General features: G+C 37.3%; 1 protein-coding gene across 1 annotated transcript in view; it reads right to left on the bottom strand.

The window, feature by feature from the left end:
• RECK (reversion inducing cysteine rich protein with kazal motifs) overlaps nucleotides 1–23,828 on the bottom strand; it is a 106,781-nt gene extending 82,953 nt beyond the window's left edge. Inside the window, exons 1-5 of the mRNA XM_034416556.2 lie at nucleotides 23,635–23,828; nucleotides 14,841–14,899; nucleotides 11,815–11,889; nucleotides 9,294–9,330; nucleotides 1,135–1,220 (exon numbers count right to left, since the gene is read on the bottom strand). Coding sequence (XP_034272447.2) covers nucleotides 1,135–1,220; nucleotides 9,294–9,330; nucleotides 11,815–11,889; nucleotides 14,841–14,899; nucleotides 23,635–23,734 — 357 coding nt within the window. The 5' untranslated portion in view covers nucleotides 23,735–23,828. The remainder of the gene's footprint in view (nucleotides 1–1,134; nucleotides 1,221–9,293; nucleotides 9,331–11,814; nucleotides 11,890–14,840; nucleotides 14,900–23,634) is intronic.
• Between the last annotated feature and the right edge of the window lie 1,402 nt (nucleotides 23,829–25,230).

Genomic DNA, 25,230 nt, shown 5'->3' with positions numbered 1-25,230 from the left:
TACTTTCTGATACTTTCTAAAATTCTTTGTCTTCTATTCTATTACTCCCTGGTATTGACACTTCAATTATCAACACCTTTTTCTTTCCAATCTCAGTTATATCTGGTGTGTTATGAGACAAGATCAGCCTGTATTCAGAAATCCCACAATATTTTAATCTATTCATTTTCAGCTACTTTTCCAACTACTCATTTTTTGCAACTTTTCCAACTTTCTCTAATTTTTCATTAAAAAGCACATCATAATTTTTACAGGTGTTCTAGTGAATCATTTTAGCAATTGGTTTATATCATTGTTTATAATCTGCAAGAAGATTGCACAGACTGATTACAAATAAAATGGCAATAATGATGCTCTGGAATATCTGCAAGAAATACCACTCACCTGCAAGCAAGAATTAATGGCACCACAAAATAAAATAACTGAAAATGAAAAAGCTAAAGAGTTGTGGAACTTTAGAACAATGTTATTTTTTATCTTCAGAAGCAGAATCTGAAAACAATATTTTTGTAAGTTTCACTTCAAATTTCCATAGAAATCATTCACTCAGAATTCAGATTGTGTAGAACATAGAACATAGAATGACAGAGCTGGAAGGTACCTTGGAGGTCTTCTAGACCAATCCCCTGCCTTGTAGGAGAACCTATACCATTCCAGACTTTCCTTGGGCTTGATAGGATGGATACACCCAATCATAGAAAGAACAACAGAACAACAAAATAGAATTGGGAGTTGAAAGGGACATAGGATATTCCAATCCTATGTCTGGTCCAATCACCATGTTAAGCCATAGATAATTCTCTAGTTCTGATTAATAAACAATATATTATACAGTAAGAAGGTGGGACACACCTTCCTCTTAACCTGTTTTTATAGATTACTGCTTTTGTAAGAACACATCCACTGAAAAAAGCCTTCTTGTAAAAGGCTTGTGAAAAAAACTTGTGAAAGGCACTTAAATATTGTAATGCTCCTTGCTCAAAACAATTTGTAGCAGAAAACATGAAGAAAAGACTTCGAAGAATAGAAATGTTTCAGAAGGCAGGTCTGTGCTGTTAAATTTTGCTATTTTTTTTCCTTATATTAGCATATACATATACATCCCCCCAAAAAGAGAATCCAACAAACACTTACCTGTTTACATGCTTGTCGACATTCTACAGCAATGGCTAATTCACAGCACCCTAGGCCAACCCAGCCATCAGATTTTTTCAAAACACCTTTGAACGAAAAAAAAATACATTATGAAATCATTCTTATATATTGTATATTTTAAAAGTATATCCTATAATTATCAATCAACAAAAAGGCAACACTTTGCAAAACATTGCACTACAAATCTAATATATTGCTGCCATAACAAACCACACTAAATTCAAGAGGCATTCTTTGAATATGGGTTTGGAAGTGCCTAATTTCTCAATCCACCCTGGGAAGGCCTTTGTTCACGCTCACTTTTAACACCTGCCTCTAACTATGGATTAATCACTAAACAGATCTCTTTCCAGGAAAATTTGGGCTGTACAATGCCACACAAGTTGAAACTGCAAGCCTAGCTTCCTCTCCTCATTGTACAGAGAAATTTGCAAGTCTTTATTTTCACAATATTTACTGAATTGTATATAACAATTCTGCATTTCTATAATTTGTCACCCTAACCTTATCATGACATATACAACATGCAGCAGCACACATTTTATACAATATTGTAGAGATAATCCTGTTTCAAATGGCTCATGCCAGATTAGGATATATAATTTCCAATTATTCAGTTTGATTTTTAGATTTAAATGTTTTTAGACATTTTTTAATCCTGCCATTATTACGGTATTTTTATAAATAACTCAAGACAGTGATCATACTCCTTCCTACTCCTATTTTCCCCACAACAACAACTCTGTTGGACTGAGAAAGAATGAATGATCCAAAGTCACCCAGCCGGCTTTCATACCAAAGAAAGAATAGAAACTCTTTGGTTTCTTAACCACGTAACAAAATGCTTCTCTAAGTAGCTAAAATTAATTTTTTTAACATAGTACATTATCTTAGTAGTATTTTGTTTAATGCTTGAAATTTAATGAAATATTTTAATTTTTAGTTAACCCTACTACTATTTATAGAATTGATTTTATAACAGTTTATAGTTTTTATACTAACATCTTTTAAGACAAAATCGATTACATATCATGAGACTGGAAGAAATGCTCCCCCACCCACCCATCTTTAAAAAAGGGAAGAAGGAGGAACCTGGAAAATACAGATGTTAGTTTAATATTTGAATTAAATATAACTGGCTGTATGACCACACCCAGAAAATACCATAAATAGTTCTAGGTCAGATTGGAGAGTACTTAAACACCCAGACACAACAGCTCTGTTCTGAGCCCTCTTTGTTCAGCATATTTTTATTGAGCCAAATGAAGGCACTGAGAAAATGATTATCAAATTTGAAACTGAAACAAAATTATGAGTTGCTGGCATTTTAGAAGAGAAAGAAAAGATTCAAAAGATCTATACAAACCTCAAAATGAAATAAGAAAAATATTAATTCCTATACTTGGAAAGAAAATTAGCAATTTGTTGCCAATTGAAATAAAGTACATTCCCTATGATTTCTCACTTAAATATCTATGCCAACTGATATATGATTGTAAGAAACTAATGGAGATACCCTGTTTCCCTGAAAATAAGATCTATCCCCAAAATAAGACCTAGCATGTTTTAAGCGTGCCCCTAATATAACCCCCCCCACTACTTAAAAAGCCTGCGCAGCTGGCCGCCTGCCCATTCCATCGAGTTGTTCACGGCCACAAGCACATCATGCTGATAGTACCAGCTTACCTCAGGAGCCCCCAACCAAGCCATCCAGACCCTGATACCTGCCTCACAGCAGTAGCACCGGCAGCCATGTGCAGTAGTAGCCGATGTGGCTGTCAGCCCAGTTCTTCTGCTTGCTTGCAGCCGCACCAGAGCAGGAAGCCGAGTGGTATGTTGGTGCCGCAGCCACAAGGTAAGGCAGGTGTCAAGGCGTGGATGGCCTGACTGCGGGAGACCTTGAGATAAGCTGGTGTGGGATGTATGGGACTCCACCCCCTGCCTCACCTTGTGGCCACTGCATCAGCGCATTGCTCGGCCTCCTGTTCCGTTGCAGCTGCGAGCAAGCAGAAGAAATGGGCCAGCAGCCACATGGGTTCCTACTGCACATGGCTGCCGGTGCTGCCACTGTGAGTAGGTGTCAAGGCATGGATAGCCTGATTGCAGGGGCCCTGAGGTAAGCTGGTGCAAGGCACAAGGGGCACTCCACCACCTCTGCCTTGTGGCGGCAGCACTGGCTCACCACACGGCCCGCACGGCCCCATGCCCGCTGCAAGCAAGCAGAAATGGGCATCCCACTTACATGGGGAAAAAATAAAACACCCCCTACTGCTTATTTTGGGACCCAAAAGAGAAAAAGACCCAGTCTTATTTTCAGGGAAACATGGATAGTGTTGATTTTGAAGAGAAAGCAACTTTTGAGAGATGTGGGTTAAAAGTTCAGTAAGACATTGGGATATTAAAGATAAAAAGTTCAAGACTGGAAAACAGGAAGGGTCTGCTATTCCGATAAGCAAGTCAGCTTGGGCAATGTTTTCTCTACTTTAATACTGTATGCAATAAAGCTATCACTATTTTTTCTTACTTATTCTGATGTGCACTCAACAAAAGATTATAATAAATAATTTTTAGTTTTAATGCTTAATTTAAATTTTGAATTTTTAATAAGTATTATTTACAGACTTAATAATTAGAGGAAAGCGATTTTCAAGATGGGAAAAATGTGATTTCTATAGAAAATTTACAAAAAGTATGGAGAAGGAATGAATTTTTGAATAATAATAGCACTTAACAATTACAGAAAATAGATTTTAAAGTGGTTCAAAATGTTGGTTTTCATAGAAAAATAAGAATTAAGCATGAAATGGGAGAAATTTAGAGAAAATTTAAAGCTTAGGAGAGAGCAGGTGAGAAGATATTTGTTACAATACATTCCTATTTTAAATTAGTAGGAGACATGGAGGAGAATATGTTGAAAAATAATACCGGTAACTATTGTGAATTAGTTAAAACTAGATAGCCAAATAATAGATGCAGGAGTGGAGGAAAGCATAAAGCTGGATAATAGTTAAAATAAAATGCTATGAACCAGCTAAATAAATGAAGTTAGGAGTGGAGGAAAGCATGATTCTGGAAAACAGTTAAAGCAAAGCTGGAAACCAGTTTAAAAAAAAAAACAGAGTTAGGAGTGGAGGAAAGCATGATGCTGGAGAACAGTTAAAGCAAAGCTGTGAACCAGCCAAAAAATAAAAGTTAGGAGTAGAGGAAAGCACGATTCTGGAGATCAGCTGAAACAAAGTTGCGAACCAGTCACAAATAGAGGTAGGAATGGAGGAAAGCATTGCTGGAAAACAACTAATTGAGTTGTGAACCAGTTTAACAATAGACTTAGGAGGAGTGGGGGAAATAAGGTTGGAGAGCAGTTAAAGTCAAACTGTGAGCCAGCCAAGTAAGTAAGGTTAGGAGTGGAGGAAAGCATTGCTGGAAAACAGCTAATTAAGTTGTGAATCAGCTAAAAAATAAACCTAGGAGGAAGTGGAGAATAGTTAAAGCAAAACTGTGAACCAGCTAAACAAATAGACATAGGAGTGGAGTAAAGTACTGCTGGGAAATAGCTATTTAAATTATGAACCAGCTAAATATTAGATTTAGTAGTAATGAAAATAATCCTGAAGTAAGCAAAAATAAAATATTTTGCGAGTAATAAATTATAGATGGAAATGTTGAATGAATGTTAAAATGAATCGATTTTGAAATGACTTTAAGAGAGGAGAAAAATATTTTATGTTAAGACTGTGGACACCAGATTTCATTTAAGAGAGGTAAAATAGAGATTTGATGTAATGGGTTTTAGGATTAAGGAATATATATGAAATACTGATTGTTAAAATGATAAAAATTTAGAATGGTGTGTATTTGGAAATGACTGAATATAAGAAGGAGCTGTGTATATTTGGAGTTAAAGATTTAGAGTGATACAGTAGAATGTCAAATGTTTAGAATAAGATGTTAGAATGTGTAATAAAAAATTGGACTGGATTTTTTCTGTTTTTTTCTTTTTTTTAAAGATGTAAATGGATGAAATATGGAATTGAATTGATTAAGGGAGTATGAACAATTGTACCTATTTTTTTTTTTTTTTTTATATATGCCGCCCTTCTCCGGAGACTCAGGGTGGCTTACAATGCGTTAAGCAATAGCCTTCATACTTTTGTATATTTTATACAAAGTCAGCTTATTGTCCCCACAAACCGGGTCCTCATTTTACCCACTTTAGAAAAGATGGAAGGCTGAGTCGACCTTGAGCCTGGTGAGAATTGAACTCGCAGTAATTGCAGGCAGCTGGATGTTAAATGCTGCCTTAGTAGGAGGCATTAGCCTCCTATACCTATTCTATACCGGATCAAACCTTTGCTCTAAAAAGATGTATTTTATGTTTTATGTTTAAAAATAAATAAATTTTTTTTTTAAAAAAAAAAGGATTATAATAAATTAGCAAGTATACTAGATTAGTTTTATACAGTTTATTGATTTTATATTAAACAACTAATTCCCACAACACTGTCAAACTATCTAAAAAGGCAGTATTACCATCATTATTCTCATCTTCCCTATTACCTATCTCTTTATTTTCTTATGACTATAATTTCATTACTTATCACTATTGTTTTATGTACATTGAGAATTTACACACCGGAAACAAATTCCTTGTGTGCCTAATCTCACTTGTCCAATAAATAATTCTATTCTATATATAGTAGATTTAATAAGTTTAGTTAATGAGATCAGCTCAATAGGTTTTATAGGGATTGTATCTATATTTTTATGCCATCTTAAGTTTACCTAAAATGTATATGAAATAGATATTTTGCAATTTTTTTTCCTTGCACTGGACACTGACTATAATAAAGTTTATTTTGCTAGTTGTTAAGAGCATTAACAAAAATATTTTTTTAATGGAGGAAGAAATCAGCAGGGAAATATGAAAGAAAGAAGAAAGCAGATTGTTTTATTCCTTTTATGAGCAGCGCATCCCATTTTTTCTTTAATATGTGCACTCACTTCTAACTTTCAGAACCCCCCTGGTCTTCTCCAGGTCGCATGGAACAGGTGCACTATTTGCAAATGGCAGGAGCCTTATTCTTTTTTCCCCACCAAGTTTTTTATTTTTTACAAACATATCAATGCGTGAACAGTGTGGCACCTGAGTGTCATACATTTTGATACAAATAAAATAGTATTAATCATATTTGTTTCATTTAACAAACTTCTATAATTCTAGTAACAATATACATATTTTTATTAAATTGTAATCTTTCATTATTTATTAATTCAATATTTCAATGTCATTTTTATACCAATCACCCTATTCTAAGTCATACCTTTTAATACAAATAGAATATTATTAATAATATTTATTACATTTAGCAAGCTTACATAATTCTAATAATACATTTATGCTAAATTAAAATCTTCCATTATTAGCTTGTTCAATTTATAATCCTTCATTATTTAGTTATTCAATATTTCAAATATGTTCTTTTTAGGTCAATCACCATATTCTGCATGTCATACATTTTAATACAAATATTTTAATCATATTTGTTACATTTAGCAAACATACACATATTCATATTGAATTATATTTCATTATTTATTTAATCAATAGTTCAATATATTATTTTTATGTCAGTCGCCATATTATTTAAATATACTTAGTAATACCATCATTCAAATTCTAATTTCCCTTTATTACTTCTTATTATATAAGAATTAATATTAATCCCCCTCTCTAGTTTCCACCCCTATTCTAACTTTGATTATGCCACTACTGAATTTAAACATATTCCCTTACTAACCATCATCTCTTACCCGCTTTAAAGCTTTAAATGTTTCTTAGCTCCCGTATTCCTCTCTTAGATCTTTATTTCTGTCTGCTTCCACATCATGGCTACTCAATTTAAACATTTCTGCCTTCTCTGCCCTTCTCTGTTGTCCAGTTTCCAAAATATCTACTCTTGCCCCTATCTCTCTCCTATAAGAATCTTCCTGGTTCTTCGGTTCCTTTTTTAATTTCCTTGGAATATTCTCTCCTTGGCTTATGTCATCAATCCTTATTATTTTTGTTATTATCTCCTCCTTATCATCTTGTTTCATTTGTTTTGTCTGTTCCATTTTTTCATCTACTCTTTCAGTTGGCTCCTTCTCTTCCTGGACATCTTGATCACTCATTGTCCTTTGTTTTATATTTCCCAGCATTCCATCCATGCTCTCTATTTGGTTTATAGTTTCCTTAAAATGTCTTATCAGTGTCTCCCTTGTACTTTGAATTGCCGATGCCATCTCTTCCCAAATTCCACTCCTTTCTCCTTGATGAAACATCTCATTAAATTTTATTGTGTCCCTCTTTTGTCCAATAATCCAAAGACCACATATTCAATCCTATAGTCACTTCTCAAAAAATTCAATATTCTTAGTTCTTTGTATCCCAAAGTTGATCAACGTGTTCCTCTGGATAGTCCCATAAATTTTCCAGAACCTCCTAAGGTCCCTCTATAAATTCAGTCTTGTATTGTAATCTTCAGGGGTCATTTTAATGATAATGTCTTTCTTGTTATCACATTTAAATCCCCAGCAATCAAATGTTTCCAAAATTTCGGGAGTATGTTACTCTTTCTTTCATCAGCAGGTGGCACTCTTAGATTGGATTTCAATATTAACCAGTTTTTCCATTTTTCCACAATGCAAAAATAGTGTTGTTTTTTAAGTAGATAATTCCAGCATTTCAAAATGCCTATCCAAAGCAGTGCCTATCCAATTTGAAAGTTCAATTTTCTGTATTTTAACGATTTTTCTCTCTTTTTCCCTTTAATTCTTATTCCTTCAATTTCAATCTTAAAGTTTTCTCAAAGTGCTAGGTTGCTGCTATTTTTAAAAATAGTTGTGAGCCTCTCTTTTTCTGGATATTCTTTTGGGGTAAAAGTTTGAATAAAAATAATTCTTCTCACCCAGTTCACACACTGTTCATCAAAGTCCACTCCTGCAATGTGCTTAGATGGTCAACAGATGTCCCAGCCTCGTGGCAGGCATCTTCTCCTCATTATGGCACAGAGGGGAAAAAGCCCCAGAGTTCAGCAGGAAAATTGTGATCTCTCCTACGACTTTTCAGAGCGCCCCTCCTTAGCTTCACCGCCCCTACAAGGCGGCTTTGGCTCCTTTCAGAGCCCACAAACAGGGAGAAGCCCTGTTTCTCTGTGACTGGTAATGCTACGAAGCTCCACCACTCTCAGAAGCCTTATTCTCATAATGCCTAATTCTCTAAAGTTACCATTCCTTCTCTAAATAGCAAATTATTTTCATTTAAACTAATTTCTTCTTACAGAAAGAATGGGGCATATTGGTTGCAGAAGGAATACAATCCATGACTTAGAAAAGAAATGAGACATGCGACTTGGAGAAAGAATGAAGACTATATCTTAGAGAATGGTGTGAAGAAACAAAGGTCCATGAAATGTGGCAGAGTCTAAGGGGGAGCAATTGGAGCTTTGCACAATGGTGCTGGCATGACTGGCTGTGGTATAGGCTTGAGAGGGCATTTCTTTGTGGCAGCAGCAGTACTGAAGCTTCAGTAGTGACTTGGGGGCCTTAGGCCCTAGACCTCTAATCAGTCCCAGCCCCAGTACTGTCACCAGTTGTCACTGTGCAAAGCAGCCAAAAGGGCATAAAGTGGGTAGGAGTTAGAGGTAGCAGTCCCCTGCAGTTGTAAATGTGGGTAAGCTGTCAAAATACTGTTGATCATGTAATGATGGTGGTGCTACAATGGCTGTAACTTTGGGTACGGATCATAAGTCCATAAGTTTTTTAGCACTCTCATAATTTTAAACAGTCATTGAATGAATGTTCATAAGAATTACTTATACCTTTTCCATGGAACAGAAAGGAAATATACATAGGCAAAATATGTGCAATGAAAGAGAGGCTACTGGGTACCAGTGTATATATCTGTAGCCACAGTTGTGATTTTTGGTACCGTACGAGAGATCTGCATCCTAAATTCTATGAAAAAAAATTACTTAGTATCTATTGCACAATTAAGCTGCTCATGTAAAAAAAAAAGAAATCCAATAAAGTACAAACCTGATAACCAAAACATGAGGAGTTCAGCACCCTGTTAAGTTTATACATAATAATAATCTTACCTGGCAAAGAGGAATTTATACAGCCCCAAACCTCTCTCTGTAAAGAATAATTTTATTATTACTTAGAAATAAAGCAGAAATTTAAAGAAATTTAAACAAGATAAATATTTATATTGGAAGCATTAGCATATTTAAAAGTAGTGATTAAAGAATCAGGCTAGAAACTTGGAGACCATGAATTAGTCCCACAAATTTATACTTGGTTTTGGAAAAGCTGTAAAAAAATATTTCCGTATACACCATGTCAGAAATTGAGCAGGTTCTGACAGGTTCTGGAGAACTGGTAGCGGAAATTTTGAGTAGTTCAGAGAACTGGCAAATCACCTCTGGCTGGCCCCAGAGTGGGGTGGGAATGGAGATTTTGCAGTATCCTTCCCCTGCCACGCCCACCAAGCCACACCATGCCTACCAAGCCACGCCCACAGAACCGGTAGTAAAAAAATTAAATTCCACCACTGCCCTGAGACCTAATTAAAAAGGTTGTACATACATAGAATATAGAACACAGAATGGCAGAGTTGGAAGCAACTTTGAAGGTGCAACCTACTGTCGAGCAGGATACCTTATACACCAGATAAATGATTGCCCAACCTCTTCTTAAAAACGTCCAGTGAAGGAGCATCCACAATTTCTGGATTCCACTAATTAACTGTTATCTCTGTCAGGACATTTCTTCTTAATTCTAGCTTGGATATCTTTTTATTAAAATTCCATTCATTACTCTTGTCTTGCCCTCAGGTGTTTTGAAGATCAGCCAACCCCACTTTCTCTATGATAACCCCTCAAGTACTGGAAGACAACTATAATGTCACTAAATTTCTTTTCTTCATTAGACTAGACATAACTAGTTCCTGCAACAATTTATTGCACAGTTTAGCCTCCAGACCCTTTATCATCTTTCTTGCTCTGCTGTAGATCAATATTTCCCAAATTCTCTCAATTCATAGCACTCTTAATGTTTCTATAATTTTTTCACATTACCCATAGGCTGAAAAAAAGTACCTAACAGTTGTGTTACCTTTGAAAATTTAAAATATCCCCAAAGCACCTGTGATTTCACTGGGATGCCACTGCACACAATTTGGGAAACACGGGTCTCAATAATTTGGATGGTTTGATGGGAGGTAGGGAAGAGACCACCTACTCCTCTCCAGAATAGAGTTCAGGATGGGGGGCAGATGCACTGGGTTTTTGTCATAATTTGTATTTCTTTTCCCTGCTGGGTAATAGCAAGACGTTGAGTAGGAATATATGCATGGGATGGAAGCAGCTAGACTGGTTCTATCTATCATCTGCCTGCCTGCCTGCCTGCCTGCTTGCCATCCTGTCCTGTCCGTTTATCATCTGAATAGCTAACTTATATAGTTCAGCTGCACTTAGGGTACTGAATGCTGAGCAGAACTATCAGGAGATTCAGACCTACTAGTTATTTGGAGGACTGAGTTATTATTGCGTAGGTAGTATTCTTTAACCTGGAGAAGGGAAGAAATGTGCTGGGGTTTTGCAATATTCTGAGGAGGGAAGAGAAGGCAATAAATCAGAGTAATGATAGACACAAGATCATATGAGAAGAAACAAGAGATAAACCAGTCTTCCAGAAGGTGACCTTACTGTTTGTTGCCATCCTGCATTCCATCCCCTCTACTCAAGGTCTGATCTTCATAGTATCAATGTCCCCTCTCCCATTTGCAGTAGTTGCTGCCTGATACAAGGTCAATCTATAATAGTTTGCCTTAATCTCAGATCACATTAGATATAAGTGAAGACTAGGTTTAGCATATGCCTATCTATATGAACAGAGGCCATAACTGTGACAAGTCCATGGTGGCCATGGAGGCTACGAAGCAAAAGCATCAGCAAAGTGCAACAAACTATTCCCCCAGGCTGCAGAGAATAAGCATTAGGGACTCCAAAACTAGCTTTGAGATGTAATATAGAAACCTACAGAGGTCCATTGCCAACCAGTTGTTTAATTATTACACCATTTACCCCTCTGGCCCATTTCCTCACAGATACTGATAATAAGTCATTTCCAAGACAGTTCTCCCGGTTAGTGAATGTGAGACATTCACATACTATCATAGGTAACCTTATTTCCCAGTGCTGAGACTGCTCCAGGATCTAAAATAGCAGATTTCAAAAAAAGGCTACATTTCATTAATTCCAAATCAGGTTTCAGTAATACACATCAGTTTTGTATGTTCATCCTTTACTATGTTTTAGACACAAGTGGTCTTATTTCACACCAGCTGCGTTTGTTGACCATGCAACACTGGAATCTGATATCCGAAATGGGCTCTCAATTTTTATAATCTGGGACCCAAGACACCCAATAGTTCAATCATCTGGGCCAAGAACTGAGGCAACCACAAGCTCTACCTGATATTAAAACGCCAGCAGGAATGATACTAACAATGATTCTTCCTATCTTCTTTGTCAACATTACCTCAATTCCATGTATGTTGAAATAAAGTACAATATACAGTTTCATTATATACTAGCCAAGAACAATTATACATACCATTGATTCTGGACAATATTCAGGAGCACGTTGCAATAGGTGTTTCAAATGAGAATCGCTCTTAGATGCCAAAATCTATTAAAAGAATAGTTAAGAAAATATTGCATGGTAAAAATAGCACAGTATAGCATTTTAGGCTTATATACAACTTCACAATAGTTTACAGCACTCTGGGTGGTTTACAGTGTAGAAGCATTATTGGCATATTACTCCAATAATCTGCCTCTTCATTTTACTGACTTTGGAAAGATGGATGTCTGAGTCAACCCTGAGCCCCAAAGGGTCGAACTCCAGGCTGTGGGGAGTTTGCTAGCAATACTGCACTTTAACCACTGACCCACCAGGGCTGAACTTCAACTTAATTTCAATAAAATCTGCATGCAAACAAAAGTATATGTAGACATATTTTATAGTGTTTTAGCTATACAGTGTAAATTGCATTGATACTCTAATATCAACACAAAACCATTCTAGCTTGCTGGCTTCTTGTTCTGAATCACATAGCACTACCAGCTTTACAAAGGCAAGATGCACTAATGACAGAATACAGAAAAGTTATGAACAACTCATTCCAAGTGGTGCATGCTGACCTTTCCTATTTATCAGCCAGAAGAGCTCAATTCCAGGAAACCCCCACTGGTATTTGCACAACATCTGCCTAACAACTTTAATATGTATTTCTAATGGAAAGCCAAATAGGATGCTAAACACCCAGATATAGGAAGACATATAAGTGACCCCACAAAAAAGATGACAGGCTTTGAACTACCACACCAACAATGAACACTTCTGAATAGGATTTGCACTACACATGGCATCAGCTGGGACTCACTATATGAATAGGGAATAGTATCCTCCTCTCAATGCGACTGCTGGGTCCCATATCAAACTGTAAACCACACTGTGACCAGGTGTAAGTTGAAAGGATATACCAGTCCAGTATCTGATTTTCTTTCATATAAACGATGCTGCGTTTCAATGGTTAGATGGTCTCAATATTTGTATCTGAACGTAAATCTTTTTAATATATACTGTATATTTTATATAACATTTATATTTTATTGTTTTACTAATCTGGGTGAAATGTTAGTATATATTGCTAGTCCATGTATGATATATCATATGCTAAATAAATAAATCAAGATAGGGTTTGTCCCCAATGAAACAAAGCAGCACACTATTTAAATAATTGTTCTTGATAACTACAGCCCAAAGTTGTGGTCTAGAAGTCCAAAGACTGCAATTTGTTTCAGAAACAATTTATATTAGTAAAATAACTTGATATAATTACTAGGATCTAAAATTTTACTTTTGTTAATCTCCAAAACTGATACTTGTACCATTTTTTATTATAAATTGTAGCGGTGTATCAAAAATTTGCTGACCATGCAGTGGATCCTCTGTTCTTATGGAACATACAACATGGGAATCTAATATCTGAAATAAACACTCAATTCTTTTAAAACTCATATGCTCCTGAGGAAGATTAGTATTCCAATGTAAAATCTGAGACATGTTGCTGGGTACCGGTGAAGTAGATAATTCTACAAAACAAGAGACTATTGGAGCTAGAAGATTATGACTTGAGATTTGGATGGCACGGCTATTTATGGCATGATAAAAGTAAGATTAATAGAGTTTAAGAATCACTTTGTTAGATATTCAATATTGAGAGTTTGGGAGAGATATAAAGCAAGATTGTCTCCAGATGTTTCTCTGTGGTTGTCACCATGGGAACCTTTTTCAGAAGAGAAATGAGAGTTTAAGGCACTTGACTGACCTATACCAAACTATTTGCTAAAAGAAAATCCACTAAAAGCATGTGAAGACTTGGAGAAAGAGGGATTTATTTGTCAGTGGCTTATGCATGCTCAATTATTTGAAAGATTTAAATTGGTGGAAAGGAACTTTACTTTTACATGTAAAACAACTGATTTTCAGAAGGATGCAGAAAGAAAGGGAGGGAAGGAGGGAGGGAGGGAGGCCATTCTTCCCCTCTGATTTTCCGCCACTGAGATCAACAGTTATTCTTAAATCAAAGTGTGGTGGTGGGGGGGGATTCCAGCATTCCCCAGGCAGCAGGCACTGGCTGTGGAACTGCCACTTCCCATGCATCTTCTCCCCGTCCCCCACATTCTGCTGAGGATTTCCTCCTTCCTTCTCCCAAACTGCCCTTTCAGAGTCTCGGCAGCCTGCACTTCTGGGGCACTGAGGGAATTAAAAGGGCATCAAGTCTACCACCACCACCACACACACATAGAGAAAAGGAAACTATGGCTGAGAACCATGAGGGGGGCAAATGGAAGTCCACACTCCTCTCTGGAACCGACATGAAACACTCCTTTGAGCTGCAGCCTTCCCAAGATTGAATGGATTTTCCTCCCACTTTCTTCACTTCTTTCTCTGTGCTGAACTATCTCCTCCAGTGTGTGAATCAAGAGAGACTGCCCGGAGACTGAAGATGCTGCAGAAGAGAGAATTCTCATTGGTTCTTCTGCTTCTTCTAGTTACTCTCAAGACTGACTTTGAGAGGAAAAAACTTTTCTTCCCTCTCAGTCAGCTGTGGGAGGGAGGGAAATCTATTCAGTTTTGTGGGTATGCAGCTCAAAGGGAGTGTTTCATGCCAGTTCTTGAAGGGAGTGTGGACTTCCGTTTGCTTTCTCATAAGAGGAGCGATCCCCAGGGTGTGAAGGCTGTTGTGGTACAGCAGTGCATGAGCAGCCATGGTGGTGCTGAGGAGGAGTGGGGAATGTGGTGGATCGACTCGGGGCTGTGGTGAAGTGTACGGAGTGATGCAGCTGCAGTCAATTGTCCTAGACCCCAATGGAGACAGAAGTGGAATCTGTTACTGAGCAATGGAAAAAAGAATATTTTGTTATCGGAGATAATGTATAGCTATCACAATTAGTAGCCAGTTCTCCATCTTTACTCATCTTCAAATTTCTTTGTAAAGGGGATTTTGCAATATATAACATTACAATGCCAGTTCAAATGTAAAGTTAGGCATAAATTTAGAACCAACTTACCAGTTCACAAACATCATGACACATTAAGTTATTCTTCGCAAGGTAACAGCATGATGCACCTGTAGGAAAACATACTTTTCAACCTCAATAAAAATATTTACATTTTGTAATGCTAATGGAACTTTTTTTGGTTTTATCTTTGCTGTTTTTCTAAAGTTCTACTTTAAAACTGAACACTGAAATGACAGTCATTGCCAAGCTTTTACAACATGATCAAAGCGGTAAAAATTATATAAACTCAGTCAGATGTTTAATTCAAAGATTAGAGGTAAAAGACAAAATATTGGACACTACAACAGACCTCCATCCTTTATTTATTATTGAATTCATTAAGGTAGAAATTCTTTCAATATTTTAATTTTTTTCTTCCCAAGCTTTTTTCAGCCAGGCTGACTTGTCTTTTATGAGGTAAACTACTAATGAACTCCTCTCCTTTCTATTGGTTGTTTATACCTAGCATAATCTTCTAGGATTTTTCAATCTCACTACAATCTGTTGCAATAGTCTCACGGTTGGAAAATTTCTCTTTAGTTCTAGGTTTCTTCTCTCCTTGATTAGTTTCCACCCATTGCTTCTTGTCTTGCCTTCTGGTGCTAGAAAATAGGTTGACCCTCCTCTTCTTTGTGGCAGACCTTCAAATACTGAAACACTGCTATCATGTCACTCCTAGTCCTTCTTTTTACTAGACATACCAAATTCCTGCAACCATTTTTCATATGTTTTAACCTCTAGCCCCGTAATCATATTTGTTGCTGTTCTCTGCACTCGTTTCAGAGTCTCAAAATTTGTTTATATTGTGGTAGGTGCTGGACCTTCATAGGAAAGGTCCTATGATGGAGATTGCAGAATAGACTTTTTTTTTTTTTTTGCTTTAATTTATATGCCGCCCTTCTCTGAGACTCAGGGCGGGTTACAATGCGTTAAGCAATAGCCTTCATACTTTTGTATATTTATACAAAGTCAGTTTATTGCCCCCACAATCTGGGTCCTCATTTTACCTACCTTTGAAAAGATGGAAGGCTGAGTCAACCTTGAGCCTGGTGAGATTTGAACTTGCAGTAATTGCAAGCAGCAGATATTAATAACAGTGCTTTAATCCACTGTGCTACCAAGGCTCTTATTATATTATATAATAATTATATATTATATAATTATATAATAAGTCTTAGACTTATTATATGCAACTAGATAACTATTAAAAAATCATATGTTTCAATCTGTAAGAAAAATACAAGTGCTGTGGAGATATAAGGAAAAGTATTATAATCAATAATCAGTCAATATTTGATCCTGGACAGATCAGAGACAATGATTGCAGTGGGTTATTGGTAGATTAGAAGTCATTTGTGGACAAAGTAGACCACAATCTCTTCTTGGTAAACTAGCAAAATGTGAGCTAGATCATCACCACCAGATGGATTTGTAACTGGCTGACAAACTATCCTCAATGAGTAAGCAGTGGGATACCACAAGGTTCCGTCTTAAGCCTAGTACTCTTCAATATCTTTATAAATGACGTAGATGAGGGAATAGAAGGGAAACTCATCAAATTTGCAGATGACACTACTCTGGTAGGAATAGCCAACCTAAGTACAGATTAGGCAAAACCTGGCTCAAAAACTGTAACTGTGAAAGGGATGTTTGGATGACTGAGAATCTCCATAGACATTTTAGCTATGCACTTTGGGATCAACACACTTTGAATAGTGTGGAAGTATTAATGGATTTCAAGAAACCATTTGCCTTCAGTAGGAGATGCAGACAAAACATACCCATTCCCAACAGCCTCCACCTGTGTTCAACAGTGAAGGGACACAGGGCAGAAAACATCCTGAGAAAGCACAGATCCACAGTACAGTCCTTTCAGCAGTTCCAAGAAGGTTCCACAATCCACATCCATTTGCACTACTCAGGTGACTCTGAGGAAAACAGACAAACCCCCAGATGACCTCAACAACTCTCTAAAAGAATGCAAATGGCCAGCTGTCTGCAAGGAATAGAAATCCTTCCATTCACCACCATCCACTCAGACCTGAAGAAGCTTCTTGGATGAGAAGCAAAAGGTCTTCAAAGAAAAACAAGAAAGTCCAGTTGCCTCTTGAAAAAGCACCTTTAAGATGACCTTGGAGTCCTAATGGATGATCACTTAAATATGAGCCAGCAGTGTGCAGCTGTGTACAGCAGTGTGCAGCAGTGGAGACTAAAACATTTTATTTATTTATTTATTTACTTACTTACTTACTTACTTACTTACTTACTTACTTATTTATTTATTTATTTATTTATTTATTTATTTATTTGACTTCTATACCGCCCTTCTCCCGAAGGACTCAGGGCAGTTGAAGAACAGTTGCAGGCTTTGGATTTGACTAGGGTAGAGGAAAGGACTAGAGGTGACATGATAGCCGTATTCCAGTATCTGAGGGGCTGCTACAAAAGAAGAGAGGGTTAAATTATTTTCCAAAGCACCCGAGGGAAGAACAAGAAACAATGGATGGAAACTAATGAAGGAGAAAAGCAAGATGGAATTAAGAAGAAATTTCCTGGCAGTAAGACCAATTAACCAGTGGAACCGCTTCTCCTCAAAAGTTGTGGGTGTTTCATCACTGGTGTTTTTTAAGAAGAGACTGGACAGCTACTTGTCTGAAATGGTATAGTGTCTCCTCGAGTAGGAGGCTAGACCAGAAGACTCTAAGGTCCCTTCCAGTTCTACTTTCTGTGAGTTAAACAAAAATAATAAATTATTAACAAAGAGTTTTGAAGTTTAGCTTTGTTGTTGGGATTACCTGTTCTTTAATACAGTAGACAGATGCTAGGCAAATTGGTTGATAATATTTCATATTTATAATGTTTCTATGATATAAAAGTTCATAAATTGTGGATCTGTTTTGCAAGGTGAGAGAACTATTGTTAATGAAATATATTTATCACTATTCAACTAGGGAGGCTGATCTATGTGTATGTTTGTTATTTTGTTTTTATACACATTTTTTTTCTCTCTTTTTTCCTTGGATTTTGTATTTTGGAAATAAAATTTATTTAAAAAGTAAAAAGAAAATCTTGATTCCAGAAATCAAATCTCTTATCAACCTCACTTCTGTAGTCATGAGCCCTCGGTTTTTTGAGCTTATGAGCTGTCATGTTTTCCTCAGCAAGGAGAATCAGGAAAACCACCTGGTTTCATGATTCTGTCTTTGGCTTAAGAAAGATCCTAAGAATAAAATTGAGAATCTTTGCTATTTATTAAATGTCACAAACTGAAGTCTAAAGCAGAAGTCCAACAATATAGTGATTTGGGTATGAATTCTTCCAGTAGTATTTGCCCCTGTATGAAGAAAGAAAGAGATAGAGAGAGAGAGAACGAAAGAAAGAAAGAGAAAGAGAGGGAGGGAGGGAGGGAAGGGAAGGGAAGGGAAGGGAAGGGAAGGGAAGGGAAGGGAAGGGAAGGAAGGAAGGAAGGAAGGAAGGAAGGAAGGAAGGAAGGAAGGAAGGAAGGAAGGAAGGAAGGAAGGAAGGAAGGAAACTGCCTCCATTGTATGTTTCCACTATTGTGTGCTGTGAAGACAAGCACTTTTCTTAATTAAACTGCATTAGGAACTCAACAGCTTCCTCATTGAAATGCCAGAAGGAGCATGAATTTATTGTTTGTTGGTGGTAAACTGCTCTAAGTCCCATATTAATCATTTGGACCCAACTAATCCATTTTATGATGATTATTAAAATAAAGTTAGTAAATATTAATAGCATTAAAAATGCTATTGAATGTTATTCAGGTACCATAGAACCCAGATTATCTTTCATGTTAATTTGTATGAATAAGAATGGCTAAACAGCAGTTTTGTTAACATTAGCTTTACAATGCATAAACTCACCCCTAGAGAAAGAACAAGGGAAGAGACAAGAGGTAGCCTTAACTTCTGTGCCATGAAATTTTTTTAACAATAAAAAGAAAATTGGTAATAGAGTCATCTATCCTTTAAGCTTCCATTCAAATTTCATGAACAATTGGAAAGGATTCAGAGCATGATAGTCGAGTCTGATTTCTCATGACCCACTTAAGACAGCACCTACAATCCACTGATTCTACTGGATAAGAAATAGACTTGCCACCTATTCTCCATTTCTTACCAATATATTTGCAAAGTATCTTACAATTCTTTCTCTCTTTTTTAAACTTTATTTATATGGCTTGCAGGAACAACTGATGCAAGAATGTATGCAGAACTCAAAATATTACCAATTGGCAATGTTCAGGCAATAGAAGATTGCAACAAAAAATTGAATTGAGTATTTATTATACCATATACCCAGCCTTCATAAACAGACTCTATGATAATAAGCATCAAAAACAGCAAACAATGAACCAAAAACAAATTACAAAAGTTAAAATTATGTCATAGAAAATATATTTTTCCTGCCAAGTGGCTCCTCTGGTATGATTGGATTTGGTGAAGGATCGCTCTAGAAAGAGGGCAGAGAAGACCAGCCAAGGTGATGAGGGGATAAGAGGCTAAAACATATAAAGAACAATTTCTGGAATTGGTTATATCTAGTTTAATGAAAAGAAGGACTAGGGGTGACATAGCAATGTTCCAATATCTCAGGGTTGCCACAGTGAAGAAGGAATCAAGCTATTCTCCAAAGCACCTAAGGGCAAAACAAGAATCAATGGATGGGTACTAATCAAGGAGAGAAGCAACCTAGAACTAAGGAGAAATTTCCTAACAGGTAGAACAATTAATCAGTGGAACAACTTGCCTCCAGAAGTTGTGAATGCTCCAAAACTTCCAACAGTAGACATTTTTAAGAAGAGATTGGATTACTCTTTGTCTGAAATGATACAGGGCCATGATGGTGAACCTATGGCATACATGCCCAAAGTGGCACGCAGAGCCATGTCGCCTGGCACATGCGGCATTGCCCGTTTGTCTTCTGGGTTTCTGGCATCCATATGCATGTGGCGATCAGCTGGCCTTCATGCGTGTGGCAGTGCCGGAAACTGGAAGAGCTGGTCTTCCATTTTCCTGCGTGTTCATCCGCACCAGCCAGTTGATCTCGCACACGCATGCATGCCAGAAACCCGGAAGACTAGCTGGCTAAAACTGGAAGCTGCCTAGCTGAAACCGGAAGTACATTTTCAGGCATATACCTGTGCCCTGGCAGCTCATCTTCCAGGTTGCGGCCCAGACGAGCACATGCACATGCGCGTGCTCCCTTTTCAGTACTTGGTGCCAAAAAGGTTCATCATCACTGGTATAGGGTTTCCTTCTTGAGCAGGCGGTTGGACTAGAAGACCTCTAAAGTCCCTTCCAACTCTGTTATTCTGTTAACTATTCTGATTACATGACAGAATTCTGAAGAAACTAGCAGATGTGATCTCAGAACCATATCTTTCAAAGATCCTGGAGCACCAGAACCAAAGGACTGGAAAAAAATTGATGTGGTTACCATCTTCAAAAATGGGGGGGGAGAACAAATCCAGGAAACTACAAACCAGTCAACTTGACGTCAATACCTGGGAAGATTTTGGAAAAGATAATCAAGCAACAGATTTGCAAATACATAGAAGCAAGATCCAGATGGATTTCAAGAGAACACTGGGCCTTATCTAAAAAGATGAAATTCAATGTAGAAAAAAAGTAAGGTTTTACACTTAGGCAAGAAAAACTAACCAGATACAATTTAGTTGAATCTTGGCTCAATAGCAGTAACTGGCAGGAAGCAATGGTTGGAAACTAACTAAGGAGGGAAGCAACCTAGAACTTAGAAGAAATTTCTTGACGTTGAAAACAATAAACTAGTGGAATGGCTTTCCTTCAGAAGATCATTGGAGGCTTTTAAAGAAACTGGATAGCCATTTGTCTGAAATGGTATAGGGTCTCCTGCTTGAACAGGAGTTGGACTAGAAGACCTCCAGGGTACATTCTAACATTTGTTATTCTATTATTCTTTTATTCAGTATCAGCAAAGGTTAAGGAAAAGTCATGGATTGCCTTAATCCAGTAAGAACAGAATTATTTCAGAATGTTAAAAGAGGCTATAGGCCTGTGATGGCAAACCTATGGCATGGGTGCCACAGATGGCACACGGAGCCATATCTGTGGGCACGCGAGTGCATGTGCACGCTGGCCAGCTGATTTTCAGGCCTTCCAGACCTACCGGAAGTCAGGAAACGGGCTGTTTCTGAGCCTCCAGAGGGCCTCTGGGGAGGTGAGGAAGGCAATTTTCGCCCTCCCCAGGCTCTTAGAAAGCCTCTGGAGCCTGGGGAGGGCAAAAAAATGGGCCTACCGGGCTCACTGTGTTATCACGTGCCAAAAGCAGGGGGAGAGCGGAGGGGGTCCCACGTGCATGTGTGGGGGGACGGGGCACATTGAATTATGGGTGTGGGCAATCCCTTCCACTCCGCCTGCTTTTGGCATGCGACGGCAAAAAGGTTAGCCATCACTGCTATAGGCAGTCACCAGGAGTCAAAATTGACTCAAAGGCACAATCCTACTAATGGTTAAAAAAAAGAACAAAAAAACCATGAAACAAATTGCCCTTGAGCCTTTAATTCAGAGAAGATAGAAGTTGAGCAAAGTGCTAGAAACGGTGCCTTATTTGGGAAAACTGATGTATCTGGGAAAATTTACCTTTGCAAAGCAGACTTGAAAAAGCATACAATAACATTTTTCAAATGCTTGAAAGAGCACTATATGAAAGTCTTTGCAGAACATATTTAAGTTATAGTGACTGAATCTTTTAATTCCTAACAGTAAGAACAGTCTTACAGAGGAACCAATTAACCAGAGGACACTCCTAGAGGTTGGATTTAATCATTTAAATAGTCTTGAAATTTCTCACTGAATTATGGCAGTTTTATGAGAATCCCCTTTGCCCAGTCTATCAGTTTTCTTATATGGATATTTGAGCCATAAAATGTAAACTATAAATTATAATCCACCAATACCATCCTATATCCACAGTAGCTGCTTCCATCATATTATAGGGTTAAACATCAAAACAGAACCAACATAATTCCCTGTCTTGGTTTTTGAAAAGAAGTTGGAGCAGAAATTTTAAAAGATAGAAGGCTAGAAATACGGATAATTATAGCATTCTGCATCAAATTTAATTTTGTCCCTCACAGGACCATAACAGCGTTTAAATAAATAAATAACTTTATTGTCATTGTATGTGTATTCACAGTATATCCATACAATGAAATTCACTTAACACCCAAAGACCAGGTCCAACACACATAACAATCCCCAAACACACTTCCACCCACCACAATTCCCCACCCCTAAACCACCCAAATATCCACAAAACAGACCAAGTAATACTGTCCAACAGCTCACTGATGATGGCCCTTTAGTTCATTGTTGAGTGCAATTATAGCTCTGGGATAAAAACTATTCGGAAAACGTGTAGTCATAGTTTTAATTGTTCTATATCTTCTGCCAGAAGGCAACAGTCCAAAAAGATTGTAAGCAAGATGGGAAGAGTCTCTGAGAATGTTATGCAACTTTCTCAAACAGCGAGATTCAAAGATGTCGTCCAGGGCTGGTAGCTGGAGTCCGATGATATTCTGGGCAGTTTTAATGATTATCTGTAGAGCTTTTTTGTCCACTACAGAGATGCTCCCATACCATGCAAGAATGCCGTATGTCAGGACACTCTCAATGGTGCTGCGATAGTAGGACAGAAGTAGATGCTGAGATCCTGAGCATTCTCAGGAATTACAGCCTCTTCTGTGCCTTCTTCACAAGCATGTTAGCAGATCCCATCCTTACTGACTGTGGCCTATCTGTCACAGTCAGAAAATCCCTTATCTACAAACAAATCCTCTGATTTATACCCAAATTGGACATTTTAAAAAACAACCTGTTGAGTAAAATGGTGTTAAAGGTTGTTTTTTAAAATGTTCAATTTGGTATAAATCAGAGGATTTGTTTGTGGTTTCAGAATTCCCCAAAGCATAAGTGATATATTGGGCAGTTCTAAAATGCAAGTCTCCTGTTCCAGACTTGCCATCTTAATCCTAGGGACAATAATTCTACTCTCTGGAGCTGGGCCTTTATTTTAATCTGTCCATCTTGCCTTTAATCTTTTCTATTAAGTGATTTATGCTCAGGACTGTTCCCTAAACCCTGTTTTTTAATCCAAGGAAAATAAACAGAATACATTTTAATTATATTAAAACAAACATATTTAAATTAAGATAAAACAAGAAACTGAAAAAAATCTGTATACCATTATTCATGGTATACATTAAGTTTTAAAATAATAAGAGAAAGCATAATAAAATATTTCTATTCCATTCCTATTGGAGGATCTACTGTTCGGTTTTCTTTTGTGTGTGTGTATTTGCAGCTTGTTTTGATTTGTTCAGTACAGTTATGTTAATAGCATTTCTGATTTCCCATTCCCTGATTTAGGCCTTCGGATAGCTCCAATCCAGCTCCAAGTGAAATTTTAAGAATTTCACCGAAGATATGTACCGTAAATGGATAGACAGCACTTTTAAGAAAAAAACCAAAGTAAACATATTCAAATTCCAAGGAATTTTATGCTAAACTCCGTTTTAATGGACATCTGAGATAGCACACATAATTCGACCGACATCCTTGACTTTGTTTTTAAAAAAATATTTAAAAGCCATTATCAGCAAATTCCTTCAAACTTCATCCAACGCCCCCACCCCTGGCCCCACCCCCTGAACCCCCCGGTTAATTAGCGGGTTGGTTGATATGGTTCTGAATGCATAGCTGCCCAGCCTACCATTTAATTGTTCCAGGAGCCTATTACTTACCCGTCATGCCTGGAAGGAACAAGAGTAACACAGGGATGATTAACAGGTCTGTCTGACTTCGTCCATTCTCCCGCTGTGGACGAACGCCTCGAGTCGCCATAGCTCGTTCTCTGCCGCCCGCCCCATCCGCCAGCCACCCGAGCGCCTTTTCATTGGCTGACGGACCCCTCCAGTCCCGGCCAATTGTTCAGTCTGAGAGAGATAGAAGTCTATGAGGGAGGGATCCCTTAAGAATCCGGGGGTGGGAGCGGGGGCGAACCTTCTCTACTGTTTCGCGAAACTCTTAGCGATCGGGATATTGGCAGGCTCCTTTTTTGCAAGTTTTATACAAAAGTTATAAAGTCTTTTATATCAAATACTTTAATTAATTTATCTAGTAGAGTATAACTTCTTGCCGGTCTATTTGTCCCTGAAAGAAAATTATAATTCCCATCTGTATAATTATCCTAAGAATTAGATGAAGAAAAGTGAAGGAGTGACTCAAAGACATGCAAATCATGGTTCCATTTAGAAAAATTAAAAGCATTTGAGAAAACTGTTAATAATATGTAGCATATATATTTTGATATTTGGCTCGGTAGAGGCCACCTAGAATAGTCCAATGCCCTGATTAGTAAGTACAGCAGTCTGAAGCACTGCAGAAAAATGTCTGGCCTCTGAACACATCCAGTGAAGGGGAGTATCCCTATTTAAATTTATTTTTACTTCTTAAAATGAAAAACTTCACATTTCTTTCTGTAAAATTTAATTCTATTATTTTCACCCCATTTCTCCAAATCAGTAAAACATTTTTAATTTCTATATTTTGGTTTTATCTATTCTGTGGAATTTTGTATCATATGCAAAATTTGAGAAGACTATTTTACTTGTCTCTTTATTCAAGCATTTAATGAAATGTTAAAAGAACAGAAGGCCCAGGACTGATCTTAATGATATCTAATTTGATACTTCTCTCTAGTCTGATGGGGAATCATTGATGAGCATAATTTAATGCCATCCAGCTCACATTTCACTACTTTGCTAGTCAGCAAGTTATGTGGTACAGTACTTTTATCAAAAGCACTGCTGAAATCAAGACATATGGGTTGTAAACCGGTATCTATAGTTTAACATATATGTTGGATCTTCAGCTTTAACTTTTAATGCTTTAGTATTGTAATTTATTAAGGTCTTTAAGACTGGAGGAAATCCTTTTTTAAAAATTCCTCGAATTGTTTAATTTTATTATTGTTCTGCATTGTTTATATTTTAGCCAATTAGTAGCTAGTACCTTTCGAACCTTAAGGTACAACTGAGTATAATGCTAGTATTCTCTTATCATGTTTTCTCAGGCTGTAAATCTATTTCTTCAATCTTCTTTTCACCCTTTTGTGATGGAGGATATAGGTTTTTGTGGGAAAAAACTAACTTAAAATAGACTTTTTATGGTTCTACCCAGGGGTGAAATTTACTTACCTTCTCTACTGGTTTGTGCCGCATGCGCAGAGGTTTAAAAAAGCAACATCATGATGTCCATGTGGAGGGGCGGAGCTTCCCGCAGCCGTTGCTACCAGTTCGGCCGAGCTGGATAGAACCGGCTGGATTTCACCCCTGGTT

Source organism: Pantherophis guttatus, chromosome 4 (assembly GCF_059756535.1).
Source record: "Pantherophis guttatus breed Tessera chromosome 4, ASM5975653v1, whole genome shotgun sequence".
NCBI lineage: Eukaryota > Metazoa > Chordata > Lepidosauria > Squamata > Colubridae > Pantherophis > Pantherophis guttatus.
This window is presented reverse-complemented; position numbering and strand designations above follow the sequence as displayed.